Raw genomic sequence first — 22,192 nt, forward strand, 5'->3', positions numbered from 1 at the left:
AATGTTATCCCGCTCCCTAAGAAATCTAATGCTAGCTCACTGTCAGACTACCGTCCTATATCCATCCTTCCTTTCCTCTCCAAAGTTCTTGAAAGACTTATCCATCACCAACTAAGTACCTTCCTAAACTCGAACTCCATACTCAATCCTCTACAATCCGGTTTCCGCCCCGGGCATAGCACGGCTACTGCTTTAGTAAAAATAACTGATGACATTCGGTTAGGTATGGATAATAAGCAGCTCACGTTACTAACATTGCTAGATTTTAGTAATGCATTTAACTCTATTGACTATGACGTACTTTTGAGTGTGCTGCGTTCTATTAACATATCTGCATCGGTGTTAGAGTGGTTTCGTAGCTTTTTGCATGGTCGCCGGCAGAGGATAAAGCTAGACGAGTCCATCTCATCCTGGAGTTATCTGACTGCAGGTGTACCACAAGGCGGTGTCCTCTCTCCTCTTCTTTTCTCCCTCTTCATAAACTCCATTACGAGTAACATCTTATCCCGGTACCACATGTATGCTGATGATCTTCAGATTTATACGCATTCTCCTTTGTCTGATTTGCCTGCAGCCATTAACTCAACAAATACTGATCTCGATTTTATTGTTAGATGGAGCAAGCTGTACGGCCTTAAAATTAACCCCCACAAAACGCAAACTATTATCATCGGAAGTCCGCAGTTTGTGTCTAAAATTGTGTGGGAAAACTTGCCATCAATTTACGTCGACAACACTAAGATTCCATTCAGTCTGTCTGTCAAAAATCTTGGTGTCCATTTAGACTCTACACTTTCCTGGCATGATCAAATGAAACATCTCAGTAAAAGGTTATTTGCAGCATCCCACTCCCTTAAGCGATTACGAAACTTTCTTCCGATTCCGACCAAAATTTTGTTAGCGCAAACACTCCTTCTTCCCATCCTCGACTACGCTGACGTCAGTTTCTGTGACCTTACTGAGATCCAACTCGATAAGCTTGAGCGATTTCAGAACTTGTGCATCCGCTTTATCTTTGGTTTGCGTAAGTATGACCATGTCTCAGCTTATCGTCGCAGGCTGAAATGGCTACCTATCAGATATCGCCGGGATGCTCATGTGCTACATTTGTTGTACGGAATATTATTCGATCCCAGAACCCCACTCTATTTAAAAAATAACTTTGAGTACTCTAGTAATCACGGGTTAAATCTGAGATCGAATAACACTTATCTCATTAATGTACCTGTACACAAAACTAAATTCTACAATTCCTCATTTACAGTGAAGGCTATTCGACTATGGAATGACTTACCAATAGCCATACGCCAAGCGAGATCCATCGATGCTTTCAAAAACATGCTTTTTGACCACTACATCTCCTTAGTGGCCAAATGATGACTTTAATAATGTTTCCGTTACCTATATGTATTTTGTATATGTATTATATAATATGTATATATTATATCTATTTATATTATGAATACGTATATATATATTGTAATATATGAATTTCTTTATTTATTACATATTGTATATTATTTATACTTTTACTTTTCTAGTAATTTATATTATTAATTTAAATTTATTTTATCATTGTTTCGTTTTTAGTATACACCGCCTACTTGTATTTGTAATTTATCATTGTTTTCCTTGGTTGGGTCACCTGGAAGAGATGGCTCTGTAGCCATAAGGTCACCCATTGTGCAATTTGTTTGTATCGTATTTTATGTTATTTCTTTCAACTGGTGTGTGCAATAAAGAATTCATTCATTCATTCATTCATTCATTCATTCATTCATTCATTCAAGCCAACATTATTTACATAAAACATAAATTCAGGATAGTATGAATATGAAACCTATAAAGAAATAAGAACGAAAACGCTAAACGAATTTGGGTGAATCGCCTCGTCTATATGATTTGATTTTCGGAATTAATAATTCAAATGGACAGAAATCGTCGTCTTATGGGGTCGAAGCGACCGGGCCCTCGTAGCGAAAAATAGATAATAAAATGTATTGAAATGGCAGCGGGCCGGCTTATCCGGTTGAAAGTCAATGAATATTTGATTTCAATTTTTTTTCCAACGTCGCCGTGAAGTATTCACGCCATACCTAATTTGATTTTCGCCATTCCGGCCGTTCGCTGGGGCAGTTTGCATTCATATTCAGTATGAATACGCGTTTGGGTTGCCTCTTGCCCGAGTTTGATACAAATAAACAGCGGATATTTTTACATTACTTACCAAAATGGCCCGACCCAACTGATTACGTTCAGGGGATAATAACTGACGTCGCTATAGAGGACATTACGGGCCTACATTAAACGGGTTACTTGTGATTCATATCATGATTTCATTTATCTATATAGATAAGCCGATCGAAAATATTTCTGCAAACGTAAGCTGATATTTTAGATTTAGCTATCGAATTTTTCTTAGTTCCTTTCACATTTTTTCTAATTACAAAGTGGAGGGGACCGCAAATATCATCCAAATGACACGCAAAGGGCGTGGATGTTAAAAGACCGTTAGCTTTGAACAAGACATTTTATCTCTTGTAGTATTACTTTAACGCTGATTTTTGCTTGTTTCTGGCTGAGAGAGGATTCGTTTTTGCGAACTTGCATAAATGACGACGCAACGATATTCCACAGAGCCTAAATATTTGGGTCAACCTGTTTTTGTGTAATGAGAATTACAAAAGTAAATTTAACATTGCATTTTGTTGTAACCGCTTCAAGGGAACCTTTGTTAACAACAAAAGATGGTCGTCCTTGATACGATTTCGTGGATTTTGGTGGATTTTAATTAAAATCTTACGCGTTGTGAGGATAATGAAAACATCTGATTATATAAGTCCCCGTGCTTAGACGCACACTTTATTTGTAAGCTCATGTTCAAATGGTCCTTGTAACCGAAATAATTTATGTTATCTCAGTTAATTTACTTAATTAAAATATTTTACACGCAGATGTGATGTACAAATAAAAAACAATTGTGTATGTGAACTGAAGGTACAGATAAAAGAAAAAAAAAATACTAAATGTTCATAAATGAGGCCCAAAGAGAACGTAGATAATCTGTGACCTATCTATATAGCAAGTTCTTTCAAGAAGGGCTCAAAGGTTATTTGCAAGAATAATGAGACTCTCGGATACAAAAGCTCTTCTATATACATTTTTATGTCAATAAGAATATCTTGAAGTCCTCTACAAAATTGAATAAATGGCAATAGTTCATAAACTTAACATTTTCCGTTCTCGTTTGATAATGGCGATATTGAAGAATGCTTTTATTTTGTGCATAAAAAAGGTAATTTGTGCAATTTAAAAATGGTTTCCCTGTGCACGTTTTCATCTTACCTGTGAAATAAATTAGTCATCTAGAAATATATTTACATTAGCTGGCGGGTATTTTTGCTGCAATATTCTACGCGGGTTTACGTGTATTTATCCGACGATACGACAAACCGATGTAATGAGGCGAGACGTGCATGAAACAATATTTTGTTTCCCCTGCGACATGCTAATTTAGATGGGGTTTGCATATCGTCGGGTTTCGAGACTTGTTTATTAAAATGTACTGTAATAATAGAAATAACTCGTGGATCCGTATTTTAATGTCGTGTTTTCAAGCTCGTATGATGAATTAATGTTTATAAATTCTGTAATATAAGTTGCAGCTATTTATATATTTATTTTATTATCATTATAAATGATGCAGACGTGTCCACTGTCCAGGCATCCGTGTTCGGCGACACTGTACTTAAAAAAATGTATGACTTACCTCTGTGCCTGTTGGTCTGTTTGTCGAACATGAGCATTGCGTCTTCAATCTGAAACAAATGATAAACAAAATTAAAATCTTGCATGATTACGTTGAAATAGTGAAAAACGTGTTTGTCGTGCACGATTTGCGCCCCGCCCAGGCAATAAAACACTCCGGTGCTGTAATAACGAATAAGCACCGTACAGAGTAAACCACACGCTGGAAATAAACTTTGATAAGCGGGGGCGAGCAGGTAATAACGTATTCATAGAGAAATAAATGGAAAGTCGGCGGTTAGGACACGAACAATACACGCGAGCAGATGCGCTGTCACCACTCATCTAACACGAACGTATAAAATTTGGCCGCGTTCGTACGCTTTAAAACTCCCCGGCTGCAAAAAAATCCGAATTGCATTGCAATATTCACGACGTATATACGCGTATTAAACATTCAGTTTTGCGTAAGGCGCCCGCAGGACCAAATTGTTCGCGTTAAAACAAGTGTTTGTAAAAAGTGGGCATACTTCGTTTGACAGGTGGCCTCCAGGGTTTTGTCTCGCAGTCGCTGTTTACCCCCAAGGGCGACATTACTCGCGGACCTCGACACACCCCCGATGATCGATGTCGAATACCCGTAACAGGTGACCTTTCCCTCAATTATTCTTACCTGTAGACGCGTTTGTTTAGTGGTGATTTGTTTGCGCGGGAATGCTAAGCTTTTATTTACGCGCGTACTGACAACCCTTTTTGCGGCGAACGAAAAATTTTCCGCAACATTTGATGAAATTGAGTTAGACCTCCTTGGGCTCGTTTACTTTATGTCCGTATTAGTGTATGTTTATAGTCTCGTGATGTAATACGTATTACAACACGCTGGGAAAATTTTAGACTTTGAATAAAATTAGTGTTCAGTTAAGTATTATAAATTATTATTTCTCAGAAAACATACTTAAAATCGAAAGCGAAATACTTCAATCAAATAGAGAAATCAATCACATAAATTGATTTCTTTCTTGTATTTCTATAAATACTTAAGTATCGCTTTCAGCAGCTAAAATCTTTTGATACAAGTCGAAATAAATCGTAATATTGGCAAATTTGTACCAATAAATATCTTGATTGAAATGGATAGCAATTTGCTAATTAAACGTTGATTTGTTTTCAAATCTCAAACTAAATTTGCCGACACAATTAGGTATGTATTTCAAAGCTAAATCGTAGAAACTAGATATTCTCACATTTCACACAACATGCCGTTATTGAAAATGATATTCAGTGCAGACATTTTAAATTAACAGTAAAACAAAACAAGAAGATATTTACAATCTTTTTATTTAATTAAAAATTGCATAAAGAAGCTATTTTATGACAAAGGCAAAGTAAAAATTCACTGTCATTACTATTGTCCCCTTACATAACTTGAATAGCATCTTTCTAACAACATAATATTTTATTTAAAAATAACAAGGAAGAAATTGTATTGTAGACTGGATTCCCTTTTAAACAATCTGTTTCTTCTTAACTTCATAACTCGAGTACTTTTCTCGTTTTATATTTAATCTTATATCTTGTGTCCCTGTTTAAGTTTCGTTTATAGCGTAAGTTGAGGACCTAAGTTTAAGTGGTCTGTAATTTATTATTTGTGCTCGATGTGTCTGATATTGTATGACGTAAATTGAACCAGTCCATCCCTCAGTGCCAGTGAAAAGTCAACTTCGGAGTCACAATTTGAGTCACGTAAGTTGAAATGGACCTTAACAAGTTGTGCCTTAATAGGGACGTTTATGAACATATCGCTGCGTGACCAGTCTAATTCGGCCTTTAATATTCGGACAATGCGTGAACCCTCGTGTAGGTTTCTCCAATTTTGACATAAGTACAACAGCCCACGTACATAAATATTGTATAATTAAGGTAGGGAAATCGGCCCAGTTTATCATTAATCATTCGTAATTCGTGCAATGTTTTCTTCGAAATTACCTGAGATAAACGGGAATTGTAATGAAAACATGGTGTAATACGAAAAGTGATTACGCCGGGGTACAGTTTAAGGTAAGGAATACCCAAGGAGCAGTATCAATAAAGTCACACTTGTAACAATTTTCTCTAATGTCTGCTCATTTCTACTAAGCAGCCGGCTCTATTATTAAGCATTTTATTTAAGGGGAGATTCCCGCCACGTCCCCAGAGGTAGCTGTCGCATTAATTTGCGATGTAGGTACGCATTTAAGAGCTCCTACTAAACCTTAAATTTTTCACCGTTCTTTTGTCGTTTACGAGATTTGTGACGCTTCTACAGATTTTATACATTCTGATACTTTTTATGTCGCTTCATAATTATCCCTGTGTTTTCCAGACCAGTCGTTTTCTGTTTTATGCCTATTCTAGTCTTTTCTGGTGAAATTACATTTCGGTTTAGGGCTTAGAGCTGACTACGCATTATGAAAGCTGGAAATTGAGTTTGTTCAATTAAATAATATTGTATAAGAATAGAACGCACCTGATTATTATACTCAATATAATTATAAGGATATTATTAAGTGATAGTTATTTCAAATACCTATTTTATTGTTTATATCCTTAAACTAAACTTAAACTTATAAACGATTTATTGAATTTGTTTCACATTTGTAGTTTCTTGTGTATTATTTGGTCTAAATGCATAAAAATTATTCTATAACAAAGTAGAGTTAGTTGCCTACAACAGAATCAAAAAATAAACTACCGACATAACCCGACGTTATTAATCATTGACATGCAAAAATCGATTTATTTGTTCCGCGTCTAAAAAAGGGGTTTCATGCAACAGTAAATAGAAATTGCGAGTACACAAGCGATGAATTACGAATATCACATTCTGTACCGCAATCCATCAAAACCTACCGATATCATTCGTGCAGCAGCATTTGTCGGAGTCTAATATGTGAACAAATTGTATGTTTGTGTGCGTTCTTTGTGTGTACGACGCATTGATTCGTAAGCGCGTGTGTGCGTGTGCTTAGAGACTGCACAATTAATGGGATAGGCGGTTGAGTCTCGGGGGCACGATAAAATATAATCAATATGCAAGCATTTCGTAGATGATGCATACGAGAAATCGCTTGGCAATTGGCATTTGATATACAGAGTGCTGCGCCATTAGATCTTTCAGTAGATTTTTATAGAAACAGCGACAATATCGTGTTCGAACGCATATACAATATACATCGTATATACAGTTGTGAATGAATGAAGCTATTAAATATATCATTAAAATTTATATAGGTTTATCATTAATTCACGAAGAAAATTTTATTCATTTGCACAATAAAATTTCATCGAGTTCTTGATTAAAATGTTTGTGTCATTATTTTCTTTTATTTTGCTTTTTAACAAATAAATTTTCAACGCGAGAAATAGCGCTATCAATAATAATGAATGGAAATAAGTAGGTCGAAATGAAACACTTAAGATGAAGTGAATTGAAGTTATAAAATATATAAGAGCTTTGATTATCTAGTTAGAGAGTTTTTTAATTTAAATGTTAAAGTCGTATTTATTTATTTATTTTAGAATCTAAACTCATTTTAATGAGGAGGCGGCAAAGTACCGATTAGAAGTATCGAAAGAGATAAGATGACGATAGACCTTTGAATTATTGAAAGTATCTAATGCATAAATAATTAAATTACAACTTATATTGAATTTTAAATATTGAAACGTGTAAAAACTTTTATTTTAAATTGCTTTCATAAGTATTACATAAATGTGAATGCTTTTGTTTGAAATTTTAGCCGCAGGTCTATTTTGAGCTACATTAATTACTCAATTGTTTAAATTAAGTCCTACAAAGTAGTTTTGTTTGAGAAATTAAGGGGCATTTTATCTTTGAGAACAAGAGATCGCGTCATTATAGATTTGAGCTAAAATCGATTGATTATTAGAGGGAAACTAAATTAAAGCTGTCAGCTATAGACTATAACTGTAGAACAGTGCAATGTTTACCCAGTTTGACCACAAGCAGTTACTTCGGTAGTTGCAAAACAGTTGGTTCGTAATGGTCAACTTCTTGTCCATCAAATACCAACTGTTCCCAACAATGACTCTTGCGTTTAATTTGAAGAACTTTCTGGAATGTTTTGGTTTACAGTATGCCGGAGAATCCCAATTCTAAATAGGTTAAGGATTATTCGCTCGATCGCCAGCGGAATTATGCTGTTGTTTTACGGATCATGTTTTAATTGATTTAGAAATTGATAATTTTATTGTTCTGATTTAGTTATAACATTAAAATGTTTTTGTGATTTTTATGAAATGACCTTTAAATAGAATCAGTATTCCTATAGAATCAAATATTGTACTATAGTACAATAATACAGTTTATTTTGCATGAACACGACAAACATTTTGTATCGAATGTAAATCACGCAAAAACCACAATGTTGAATATCAAGTAAATAACATTCAAACAAGATTTCGGCCGACGGATACGCGTGGACACACAACATTATACAGGCAAATCGAATTAAGCCCTCTACTATCGACGAGTACGTTGAAAGTGGGAAAACTCAATAAAAACGAATCAGAATGAGGAGACTCTTCGGGAAATGGTATAAAGAAAAAGTTTTAATTTGTTTAAATATTTCCGCGGGTGGAAGTTCGTTGCTTCTCAAGTTTCGCGCCGGCATTAACTCGCCCGCGGCGGCCTAATGGGACAAGCCACCTGGTATTAAAGACGACATAACAATTAACTGGAAGAACAAAATATTAGTTGAGCTAATAGAGCCACTCGGATACACTCCGCCCTTGCCCTCAATAAATAACACCCCTTCTGGAGACAGATTCTCAACAATTTTGTCGTATTTACGTAATGATTCCCTGAGGAGTGAATTCCGGGATAATTTGCGCTTCTGTTTTTATAGATAAGTTTATACGACGACGGAATAAATAATGAAGAGATTGGATTGCTTTAGGATCATTATGTAGGTATCTCAAATGAGACTGTTCTGATTTTATTAAAATGTTCTATTTTTACTTTTAGACATGATTTATTGATGGCGATACAACTTCTTGTTTAACATTATTTATTAGCTACAAAAAGCAATGCTTTGCAGGTTTTAAATAAATCACCTTGTAACAGTGTAAGAAAGAAAATTACAAACTAAGCAATAGTAAAAAATAAAACGGTTAATTAAAAAGTTGCACATAACAACAACTCCCGTGATAAAACTTTTTACATCTAGAAATTTTCCCAATTAATCGTACTGATAAAGTTTATAACCATACTAAGAAACTGCGCACTTAAAAACCTTCAACAGAATCTTATCAACAATTACGGATGTCTCGAACCGTGAAGGATCGATGAATAAAATATGAAAGAAGTTTAGGCAAAGCCGAAAACGTTTTACGTATTTGAATAATCACTTTAACAAACAAAACTCAGAATCCGCTTCATTACTTATTAACCTGTGCTTCAGTACAAATAGGAGCCGTCGAAGGGAGAAATGATTCCCTTTAGAATTGAGTTGCGGATAGGGTCTTTAAACGAAAGACAACTTTAAATCTACTTTGGATAGAGCATTATTAGTTTTGTAAATTAGGGGTGTTATTTTAAAGTTTATATTAGTTTCCGAATGGAAAGAAAAACTGAGTTATTCCAAAGATGGGAATTTGAAATCAAGTCAATTCATTTTCTAGCAAAATATTTGTCTAGTTATTTTTATTACAAGACGAATTTAAATGTTCAAGACATTCTCTACACTTAAATATACCTACAGATAAAGTTATTCGGTTTACTTCTGACATTTGCCCTTATTACACAAGCATACAATTTTCGTATATCCAAAATCAATTCAATGTCAGATTTTCGCTCATATTCCACTACAATCGAATAGATGGGGATTAGTACAATGGCAGAAACCCACAAAAGAAAATTAAAAGATGATTTCAAATCATTATTGGAGTATGAAACACTTCAGGTACATTCATTGTAGTACATCCTCTATTGAATAGGTTCTAGTATCAAAGGAATATTGTGTATGAGAAAAAGTTCGCAATATATAATACCGATCCGATGTACTATTGTACTATATTGATACAAAGTGAATAAGTTATCGAAAGGATAATATTATTGCTTTTGTTCAGTTTTTATCTTTTGTGTCTTCATGATCAAATAAAAAAGTCGCAATAATCTGTTTACGTTTGTCATCTATTTCTTTGTACTTTATCTTTCCAGTATTGCAATGTAAACGAAATATTTCCTTGTTTTCGGAAAGATAAACAAAGTATTGAACAATAATATAAGCCGAACAACCATTATAAATCTAGTATTTGAAAAATGAAGCTATTAAAGTGTATATTTGAAAAATTATGTTTGTGAAATGTTAATTTTGAAAATAACGAAATAGCGACAATGATTAGCATTTTTATCAACTTTATATCACTTAAAAGTTAGGACTGACCTGAACTGCGGCCCGATGTTTAATTACCAACTTTTTAAAAACTGCAATTCATAATAGACAGCGCTGGTGAAAAATGAATGATGTGTTGGCTTTTTCATTATACTTTTCCCCTCAAAGTTTCGTAAAAATGGTCGAACAAAAACAACTTGGATTTGACAGTTGGGTTTTAAAAAACATGCAAATGCTTTACGCTTATCCGACGAGCGTATTTTAAGAAGAGTTGGAAAATGTTAGGAATAATCCAGTTAAGAAAGTAATTTTCTTCATTTCATCCCTCATTGTATGAAACAAGATGGCATATTTTTCCGACTCTGAGCTTATGCATCGATTTAACTTTTTATATTTGTTGGAAAGCATATTATATGTACAACGTGTTATAAGTTTATTCACAGCTTTATTAATAAATATCATTCATCGCCTTAATAATTCTTTTGTGCAAATATTATATGCACTATAAATCATTGCAGATAACCAGTTCTCAACAGACGTCATTAATAAATGAATTTCTCTCGAATGTAAGCTGTATTCCATTGTATTGGCTCAGGTGTTAATTGTTTCAGGTAATATATCTGGCTGCTCGATCGTTCACATCAAGTAATAAATACGGGTCGATTAAGACCCTAAATTATTCAACGAACCATCTGTAATTAAGCTACTATTTAATACGAACATCTTTTTATATCATATTGTACATTGTACAATCAAGAGGATTTACGCGACGTTATAATCGATGAAATGCGCGAATCTGAATGTTTTATTGTTTTTTCGCTCGCATTTATTTGATTAAATAAAGATGAAGTTTACTCTTTTACTCGATATTTTAATGACCCTTTTCAAGATATAAATGTACTCGAAACTGAAAGGCGTGAGTAGTCAGTTGTATTATTTTGGAGTGGAGTTTACAAAGTTTTTCAGTTTGACATAATTCATTCGTCATTTGATTTCGTGAATTTTGCTACTGACGCGCTTCATCTTGGCCACTTATCTTGAATAGAGTTGACATCCATTGTGATATTTTATTAATATTCTGTGAAATGCAACCGGGCGGGGAAATTGTTAAACCTTACAATAGAGTCTCTGTCTTCATCGTTGGGAGAGGAAAAGTTGAGAGATCTCGACGACAAAAGTGAAGAATTAATGAATTAAACTTATGCTCTTATATTATTCTTTAATTACATTAAGCTAATTATAGTATACTTGAAAATTTCCTTTAAAATAAGGAAGTTAGAAGGGAAGAATTATTGTCATATTTTGTCCGCTGACTGGAAACGCCTCGTTATCGCTATCGTTTAATTTGACTGAAATAGCATGCGTGCCTATTTAAATTAATTCCCACCAATTAATTTAGACGTTTCCATGCAACACGATATACCGCTGTGATATCATCCTTTACCACGAATCAGTCTATCAAGTCGGTCACAAAATGAAGCGTCAAGATTGTATTACGGTGCATCTTGCAAGGGCGGCGGTAGCGGTGAATCCCCGCTCCTCCACTTCACTTCCAATCTGCATATAAATCGGATATCCATAATGACATCGCCATCGTAAGCAGCCCGAAATTCGTTCAGAACCCGATAAGGGCCGTGAAAGCACTAATCCACAGAAGTTTGGATGACCCCGATAGCAAATAGACCTACCGTATTCTATTATGCAAATTATCTACGTGAAACTCGGACTGTGGTCGCCAAGTTTTCGTCCAGAAGTTTCGTCAACGGTATCTTTGAGGAAGGAAGTGCGGTGTATCGAACTTTTCGGATTATCCCTAACAATGTTATATAGTTGGGAGAAAAGAGGCGTATAAATAAGTGATTGTTAGCCTTTGTGTGGTACTGCACGTATTGTACGTTTCACAAGTGAAATTTGTTCGGAATAATGGTCAACGAATCTATTCGAAACTGAGTTTGTTCTGTACTTTTATAGCACACATGTTATACTGATTTTACACATTTTAAAGTCCAGTCATATTCAATCGTATCAAAAACTGTGAAATAATATTACTGTTCCTTGTATTCATAGTGAAATAACCGTAAATGGTTATGAGTATCAACAAAAAACAAATGATTTAACCGTTATCATTTCGCAAGTAGTTGAATATAGTTTTATAATGGCACATAAATTGCTTTTCATGAACGAATTCATTCAATTGAAAGCGGTTAATGAATAACTGGAATTCTATATTTTTTACAGATTCAACAAGTGATTATTATTATTGTAAAATACGACAAATGGAACAATTTGTAAAGCTATTATCGTGGATGTGAATGTTTTCAAGTTTAAATACCATTGTGCATGCACTTCGTCCAACAAAATACATTTCATATACCTAAGTTGCGAAAGTGCGTATAAAAATTATCATACAGGCGTCCAGGAGTTCCGAAACATTGTTACAAGGTGTGGGCCTTGCCCTGACCTAATTCTATTTAATCCATCGCTTACCTATAAGGTTTTATTGCCAATGGCCCATTACAGCGCACATTATCAACATCATCATCCGATTTTACTATTTCTAGTCACGTAAACTTGAACGAATATAAACCACACACCGAATAGAACTTTGCTTAAGCATTTAATCAAACTAAAAATACATTCATGTATGAATTGGAAAGGAAATACATGTTTATTATGTAGTAAAAAAGTACAGAAAAAGGATAAAGTTTATAGGGCAGTTTATGTTGATAACATTATTATAATATAGCTCGTGTTTATTATTTAAATCGATCACAATCTATATAATATTATGTTGATTACAAATAAGCTCAAAGAATTGAGCAGGCTAAACAATTTGGTTTTATCTTAAAGTTACTCAGACTGAAATATAATTCATAGAGCAACATAATGTTACATGTCAAAACTAAGAAATATATTACGTCACAGGCTTAACAGATCACAACCCTTTAATTTCGTAAACGATCCAAGTATATAACATGTAACGCGAACCGCGGTCACAGCTACGTGGCAGAGCGAATTTTTATTGTACGCATCAACTTCTAAGACAAATATGAATTCTACTGCTGCGTGACGTGTGAGCGATGGCGTCGCTTTACGTCGACCTCTGAATTTAACCAGTAGGCTGTACGCAAAACTTGCCCGGAGGTTACATTAAGGCGCGGGTCAAACACAAGCGGCGCGGGCGCGGGCGTGCCATAAGCGCACCTCTTGAATCTGTTTTGCACCACGTCCTTCTTATACATTTTGTATGAAAGAATTTTGGAAAGGCGACGAGGCGGCACGCCACGGTTGCGCCGCGGGCGTACCGCAGGCGTACCGCAGGCGCGCTTCCCCCATCGCATCCAAATAGAGGTCAATTCACGGTCATACACAATCAAAAACAAATCGGGTGGTAGTAGACCGGGAGATACTGACACAAAATTTCGAGTCATTTGTCTGTTACAATTTTTACAAAAAAAAAATTTGCAGATTTTCGGCGGTATGGCGACCATTTGGAATCGTCCGAAAAGTATGGCATGGCGATTTTCGTAAATGGCTGCACGACGATGGTTACCTGTGCAAAAGTTAGCCTGGTACAAATGGTTGAATTGTTTTTTTTAAATCAACACATTCGCGTCGGTATGGCGGGCTGTAAGTCACACCGGAAAAGTATGGCATGACACTACCGCCTACTTCTTTTTTATGGGCTATCGGTAAATTCTAAATTTTTTGTGTTACAAATCGTTTGACTTCGCTATTTTTCCGACGAGTTCGACTAACGCCCACGCGACTAAGCCGACGGTACCAGCGTTCACACCATCGTTTTTCTTTTTGTCATTGCGTACTAAGACCCCTGTAGAACCGCCATCCTGTTACAAATGACTCGAAATTTTGTGTCAGTATCTCCCGGTCTATAGGAGACGGTAGCCTGTCAGTCAAAAATGTGTTCTCTCTGTGTGGAATTATATAGAGCTGCTATTACATACCCTTCTTCGTTTTGTTTTTAAAGGTGAATTGAATTAATCGATGAAATGATTTACACAGGTGATGGCAGTAGGGAAAGTGAAAATGAAGAAGAGCATAATGAAAGTTCCCATGTATTTACAATGTCAGAAATAAAGATAATCCTGATTTTGATTGTGTTTTTTATTTATTTGTAATTGTAATAATATTGTGGAATGATCAGTACTGTAAATACTTTTGAACTGAGATTTTAATGATAAGATTTATATGGTTTAAATGTAAACCTGTGTTTGAAAACCATATTTTATCTATACTAATATTATAAAGAGGAAAGGTTTGTATGTATGTATGTATGTATGGTTTTCACGCATAAACTAGGTACTGGACCGATTTTGATGAAATTTGGCACAGATAATCTTTAGACCCTGAGAAAGAACATAGGCTACCTTTTATTGCGAAATATGTACCACGGGCGAAGCCGGGGCGGACCGCTAGTACAATATAAATTTTGTGTTATTTTAACCTTCTTTTCTTCCATCATTACACCAGTACTACTTTAAAATTACTTTAAAAGTACTATAAAATTTTCCAAGTAAATTCCAACATTTCCAACAAAGATATATTTGCAATCGTGGGGTTATCCTCGCTATTTACTTACAAGGAATTATCAAAACAAAATCGTTACTTTCAAATTAACGTTACTTTCAAATCTCTTTTAGCACAAAAAACATAATTTTACTAAATTATGCATGAAGAAAATGCATTTAACCACTCTATATAAATATCATTTTCGGACGCCAACAGCGCGCCCGATGCGCGCCGGCAGCGCGCCCGAGGCGCGCCGGCAGCGCGCCCGCGGCGCGCCGGCTGGCGCGCCCGCGGTGCGCCCGATGCGCGCCGCGCCGCTTGTATATTAAGCCGATTGCTGGCGTCAATCAAAACCCTCCTTTTTGTGCGATCCTCTAATATACGCACGAAACCAACCAAACATTTTGCGTAATGTTTTTATTATACGGACTTATTTTCAATAAACCCGTGTGATGTATGGAATAAAGCCTATTGGATTTCGTATTATGTTATTGAAGCTAATATGAATGTTATTAGGGAGTAAAATACTTTATTCATTCAATTAAATGTTATCAGCTTTGTTCATTTTCCTTCTCGGATTTTAAAAAATCAAATAAGCAAGTTCTATTTTTGGCGTCAATACAACACACATTTCAGCAATACAATAATACTAAAAAACGTAAAACATCTTATTCAAAGAACGTAATTTTCTCTTTTATTTGCAATTAAATTTATCTCGGTAATATATCGCTTCAATCTTAAAATAACGACGGAGTCCATTATCCCTTCCATTCCGACCTTCGGCCTATCGGACCGTCGGCTGATAAATGACAAGTCTTAAAACTAGTGGCAGGTAATTCGACACAAATTCAAGCTTAGAGCTCCTCGTTCGCTCATACGGAACTTTCAACAATTACTTTTATTTGCAATTTATGTCCTGGGCTACCGAAAATGGTAGTGGACTCAGGTGCGACCTTTTTCTATCTGATAACGGATTTCAGAGGCCTTTTATTTCTACTACTTTCTAGCGTTTTACGGTATACAATTGCTGACCGATTTTAGAATTATTCTAAGTATAAAGTTCCAAAAACCATGATGTGTCCTCAATAATTTATGTAACAATACAACATTTTTTTTTGTAATACCAAAAACAGCATTAGTTATAGTTTATTCAGGTAACTTGAATCATCATAATCAATAAGTTTATGATATAAAGACCATTCTGTGTGTTATGTACCAAAATAGTTAATCAGCTTTAATCTAGTATTATTCCGCGCAATTAGTAGGCATAACATGTAACCGGCATCGGCTCAGTTTATTCGTGGTATAAGCCGGAGCGATGCATACGCACGCACGCTTGCTGATCAAACACCACATTTTAAAGGATTAGCATTATCGTTTCTAATGTCCTTTAACTCTTATTATTCAATGATTTATCCCTTATTGTTCTATGCGTTAATTGCAAACATTGACACTATTTTCCAATCTTGTTTGCTGCGTTTTTTGCTCAAAATAAATAAATTATACAAAGTATTCTAAACTACTTAGTAGTGATACTATCAGCATCGGAACTAAAAACAAAATAAAACTATCGATAGAGATTTGAATCGTGTAATCCATTTATTGTAATGAAATAAAAATGGGGAGATTGGTTGGATCACAACGCACTTAAACAAATTTCGTGCCCGTGTCTTCAGCGATGAATAATAGATGTGCCCACAACTCGAATTCGACCCTTACGAGGAAAATGGACCACAAAATGTAAATAAATATAATGAATTATTATCTACTTCGGTATCATAAAAAGGTAAATAAGTTTGTTTGTGAGGGTATCGCGTTTTATTTTCGTATTAAGATGAATACGTTTAAAAATAGAGTACATATTTGTTTTTATGAGCGACCCGTGGCTATCTTTCATCTTTATGCTACCGATAGTAATGATCGGGCCCGCCCTGCTTTCGCTGGGGTATATAATTAATGGCTTGTAGCCAGCTGGATATCATAAGCTATCATATTATGACAAATTGCACGTCGATCGTATGAAATCTTTAGTGAATGTAATAAAATTATAAATCTCTACATTTTATAATATAGGGGCTCTTTCAATAAAAATCTGATTTTATTATTTAGGCCAAAAATTTGTCTAGACCCGTATAAAGAGTAACTCGTTTAAGAGACAAAAGCAAATCAAAAGCCAAAATGTTTATTAAGATAAATAAATTAAGTGAAATCTATTGTTGCCGTACAACAATACAGTTTTAAACTTCTTTGTTTGAAGCTACACCGATTTACTCTCCAGAGTTTCAATTTAACTACGTATTTGAGTCACCGGTTGCGATTGAATTGACACATATAAATGATTGCTATTGAACAAACACGCTTACAAAAAAGTTCGCACCAATTTCATTACATGAAAATACGAGCATATTGTTAGAAACGCGCTTTCAATGGATTTCATATAGTTTTTCAGCTGAAATTCCAGCGATAGGTGAAAATCGTCGATTTTGTGTATGGTACGATAAATAAAAACGGAGCCCACATTTAGTAGTGTTACTTTATAAACGAAGCACATCGTGCCGGTCGCTGCAAATGGCGCGAAACGACAATTTTAAAGCACAACATTGAATATATAGTTATACATATATGTATATACATATAAGGTTTGTAGAGTTTGCACGTACCACGCGATTACTCGCTCCTCGCTCGCAGCACGCCGTGTGGCGTTGCTTTTAACGCATTACCATGAATAATATATGTTCAAATTGAAATGTCGCATTCGCGTCGCTTGGGCTGCCTATCTGGAGCTCGCATCCTACCTCCTTCCTATTTACCGCTCGAATCGTTCTGCCAATAGGCTTTGCTTTCTTTATAAAAGTGTCTTCACTGCTTTTCAAATATCCTACTAAAATTTTATACCACATTTTGATGTAACTTTTGATAAAGTATAGGGAAAACTTTAAAGCTGCTATAATTTTCAATACTAACTAAATATCTCAATCTAAAATATTATCCCGAAATCTTTTGAAAGTACTGTTTTCCTAAACAATGAGACGAAATTGTTGACATTTACAATTAAACTTTGGCTTTATCGACCTCAATTTAACGTAACGGCTTAATTTCCTGCTTTAAATAAGTGCTTGTTAAAGCAGAGTAGAGATAATTATTACAGGATCCTAAGGCGAAGTAATAATATAATTCCGAAAATTACTCGCAAGGAATAGTCCTCTCTTAACGCCGCGAAACGGAAGCGCCACAAATTGCCGACTTAAATATTTAATTTCTGAAGAAAACGGATTAGCGGGTAATTGTTAGGAATTCTTTCAGGTCAACAAAACGAAGTAAAATATCTCTAATGACTTTATTACAATCAACGGGTGAGCTGATAGTATCATAGCTCTATAAAACGCACATAAAAGCGAATCACGTGTTCATTATGCGAATTAGGCAAGATTTCCGTATAATCTATTAAAAGGGATCGCATGACCTCAAACCCAAAGTAACGTATAAGGAGGGTCACCTTCAGAAATCAAAGCCGGTCCTTATTTATGACCTGGACTCAGCTGTTCTATGTAGCCAAGATAAGTCCCCAATTCCTACATAACATAGTTTATACTATTAAAGCGAGCCTCTTTACTCCGTTTAGGCAAAGATAAGATCTCCATTAGAGGCAGAAGTCATTCATCCTCTGCGACTCGAAGCTGACTTACCCATGTAATTACGTTCATGTGAGGTCTCACATGAATACAAATAAAATGCCACATTTTCTATATACGGTTTTACTTACTTTGTGCGGCTCAAAGATAATATAGTTATTGCAATTGTATATTTGGCATAATATTTTAGGTACAAGTTAGATATAAAAAATATCCAAAGATATTAAAAAAGTACATTCCGTAAAAAGAACGAGATGATTAATACTCTAAAGAGAATGAATCACTAAAGGCTGGAATATTAATTAGGATAAACCTCAGATAGGCGGCCGGGATTGTGCTTAGTTCACCCTTATCTAAAGGAAAGCCAAGGCACATTTGACTAATCCGAAAGGCACTGCATGGGACAAATAAGTTTGTTTAATACTCAGGAGTAAGCATTAGTGGCGAGTGTTGCGTCAGTGCGCGGGTCCGTCCGTAATCAGATTAATTAGATGATTTTGCGGGCGTTATTAAAAGTTGAGCCGGCTAAGCGTGGCTCTGTTACCTCCGCCAAGATAGCAGGCTTAAGCGCCGCGTACACACTGCTTAGCAAATATTATACGTGTGCCAGGAAATCTCTTTAATGTTTTAGTATTTTCGACTGAGGTTGTGAACTCCGAGCCGTTTTGTTTGTGCGCTACAGTGGGCGGCCGGAATAATTCACTTAAGCTTAACTGGGAAAGATAATTAGGATTCTACGTCGGTTGATGCAGAATGAACGCAAAAAACAAGGTAGAAGATTTTTTGCGCTCGTTCAGGAATTGAATTTTATATTTGTAGATGAAAGTTTTAACGAGATGAACACACATTTCTTTCTACATTTAGACACAAGTGAAAGCGCGCGTATTTCCGTAATTAGACGTGTACGAGTGGCCATATGGGAGGGCAGTACTTTTGTGTTCAGTATTTTTCAAGAGGATGATTTTTATGAATATTTCGGTGATTTAAAAATGTTACGTACGAATGTAGCGGGATTCAGAGAGCTGTTGTATTATGCAACGTGTGACAATGTGGGCAGACCGACAGATAGGTTGGTCTCTTAGTAGTGATCACGGTCCAGAGGGCAGGCAACGCGCGACCGAGCACCGCTCGTGTGCTGTCAATCATAAATAAAAAAGTCGACAAAATTCGAGCGACTAACTCCTGTTTAGCATAGAACGCTGCAAGCCTGGGATTGTAAATAATTGATTTTACACTGAAACTTTTGTAAATTTCAATAAAAATTTTCATTATATTTGTATAATTATGGTCCTACGGTTGTATTTATAATTGGTTATACTAAAGAGAAATAAAATCAAGTTATTTGTATGTGTTTCAAGATGGGATTAAAAGCAGTCATTGAAATAATCTTTTCTTATGCCTTTTGAAAACGTAAAGTATCAATTCAAGAAAACTCTCACAAAAAAGCAGCTGTTTTATTTTCTTTTAATGCTTAAAGGTCTCATATACGATGTTGGTGTGGGTGATAATGTACCGCACTACGGTTCTAGTTTTTTCTTTTGTTACTTCGTCTTTATTTACCCTGAAAGGCGGCTTTGTTTCTTCGTTGGAATGGCTAGATATTGCGATAAGAGCGTGATTAGAAACAACGTGACGCGTGTGTAAGTGACCTAATTTACTTGAAATCACACTTTCCCTTAATATTTGATGCAACGAATAATGTAATCAGGGTAAAGATAAAATCTAAGGTGCCCTATTAAGTTACATTCCAATTACCTATACCGTATACGTATATTGAACGTGCCATTGCCTGTATCTCATTTATCTCCACCACGCACATTTACAATCAAATCGGAATTACAATCCTGGATAGTGGTGCAAAATAATTTCCCATAAAGCAAAACTGGCCCCGTTATAATTCCTTCTAATCCCGGCGATGCGAGGCAGTTAAGGTAATAGCGTCTATTAGTTCAATGCACTAAACAATGCGATGCGAGGCTCGTGCGAATTATGCAAGCCCTCAATTGGATTAGATCCTCGCACTCCAGTTACCGACCATCAAGTCGTCAGTCCTGTGACAGGCTTGCGTCTTCGTGACAAGCGGAATATTATTTTATTCATACGCTATACGGTGTGGGGTTTTGTTCTGCGAATTGTGTAATGCGAGTTTGCTAGAGAGATTTATGCTGATCAAAAGGTATAAGGAGTGACGATGCGCTTGTGACACTAGAATACCACATTATAATGATAATGCTGATTTTAATTTTCAGTTTTATAGCAAAATAGCATATTATAAATTTTATAGAATAGAAAAATGAAGATGGCAGGATTCGAACCCGCATCTTTCGCCCTGCCATGGCGACGCTAGGTAGACCACACATGCTGCTAGACCACACATGCTGCTAATATTGTAATTTGTAGGCCTAAAATCAATCGATAACACAAATTACATGTCCATTGCTAAATCTAATTAATCAAAGCACATGATTAATTTACAAATTCCAAGCAAGTTAAGCAATAGGTATTTTATCTAACAAGAATTAAACGTAAACGCAGCAAACAGTGTAGTAGGTATACCCTTTTGGCGTGGAATGCGGCATTATCACCGGAATGGTCAGTCCAGCCCCTCGAGAACCCCATAAGGTTTTGTAGACACTCAATAATTGAAGTCGTTGAAATTCCAAAGCATTGTTGCGGTTGCCTGCGGTAATCGGGCGCTTATAGGTAGTTATGTTACTGATAAAATGTATTTTAATACCTACTGGAATTATTATTTGCATATCAAAAGGCTTTTTAGATACTTTTAAAAAAGCTTTATCCGAACGATTGTTTTCAGAGAAATGCCAGCACTCCACTTTTACTACTCTTTCGATGAAACTTAATAATAAGCAGATTTATATATAATATTTTTTTGTGAACCGTCCTGTCAATCTTCCTCCCGAGTTTATTCTCAAGATGAAAGGCTTTGAAACGTTTTCCAAGAAAACTATTTTCTTATAACCCTGTGTGTATATTGTGTGTATGCTCATTGACATATATATTCATTGAACTGTCCAATTTATTGATGATTACCAAAATGGGAGTTCGTAAATTAAGGTGAACTTAACGCTTGACGTATCTTCACTCAATTTTACTGCATCCAGAATGTTCCATCCAATTAAGACTAAAACGATTGTAAATTCGTTGATCAACATTGCTTTCTTTGCACTCATTAAATGGGTATTGTATTTGAAAATGTTAATTTGCTATAAGTGAGAAAAGTGTAGTGTTGAATTAAATTTAAAACTTCGAAAAAAAAAATCGTGACAGCATTATTTATTACATAATAAACGTATGTGGAAATAAAACCTTTCCAAAGTTTTTTTTAAACTTTATAAAATTTACTTATCTTAAAATCGTTCTGAAGCATTTTGATATTATGTAGAGTGTTCAATTTATTGTCAAATTTAAAAAAATGGACATTTTTATTCAGTTTAAATAATTAACGTTTAATATTAATTTAATTTAATTGACATTACAAGATAAATTGTTTATCTAAGCATCTAAATATAAAATAACTTCTTCAAAGTTGTAAAGGTCACAGAAATGTCGCATTTAGTTTTACTCTGTTCACTTCTTTAATTTACGTGCCCTGAAAACTTTGTATATTATTTTAGTATACCTACCTTCATAATTTTCATTGAATGTTAGCGAAGAAAATAGCGCTTAATTTAACATGCCGTATCTTTCAGAACATTTAATTATTTATGTTTGAGCATTTTTTCTTGTGTAATTCAAAAGGAGCTCGGCTGCAGTAAATTATAATTAATCCAGCATTAAAATGATTGAGATGAACCAGTTTAAAGGTAGCACGTGGCGTTAAGCTTGTAATTATCGGAACCATTCATTAATAACAAAGATATATCCTCT

General features: G+C 35.1%; 1 protein-coding gene across 7 annotated transcripts in view; it reads right to left on the minus strand.

Moving 5' to 3' along the window:
* The window catches only part of Rbp6 (RNA-binding protein 6), a 404,056-nt gene that overhangs the window by 96,430 nt on the left and 285,434 nt on the right, over positions 1–22,192 (minus strand). For all 7 annotated transcript variants that reach the window (XM_089699035.1, XM_089699037.1, XM_089699038.1 and 4 more), the window contains one exon: positions 3,770–3,818. In XM_089699035.1, coding sequence (XP_089555161.1) covers positions 3,770–3,818 — 49 coding nt within the window. The remainder of the gene's footprint in view (positions 1–3,769; positions 3,819–22,192) is intronic.

This window comes from Colias philodice, chromosome 9 (genome assembly GCF_061535455.1).
Source record: "Colias philodice isolate Cphi_HAF_F1 chromosome 9, ilColPhil1 Martin Lab GWU primary, whole genome shotgun sequence".
Lineage (NCBI taxonomy): Eukaryota > Metazoa > Arthropoda > Insecta > Lepidoptera > Pieridae > Colias > Colias philodice.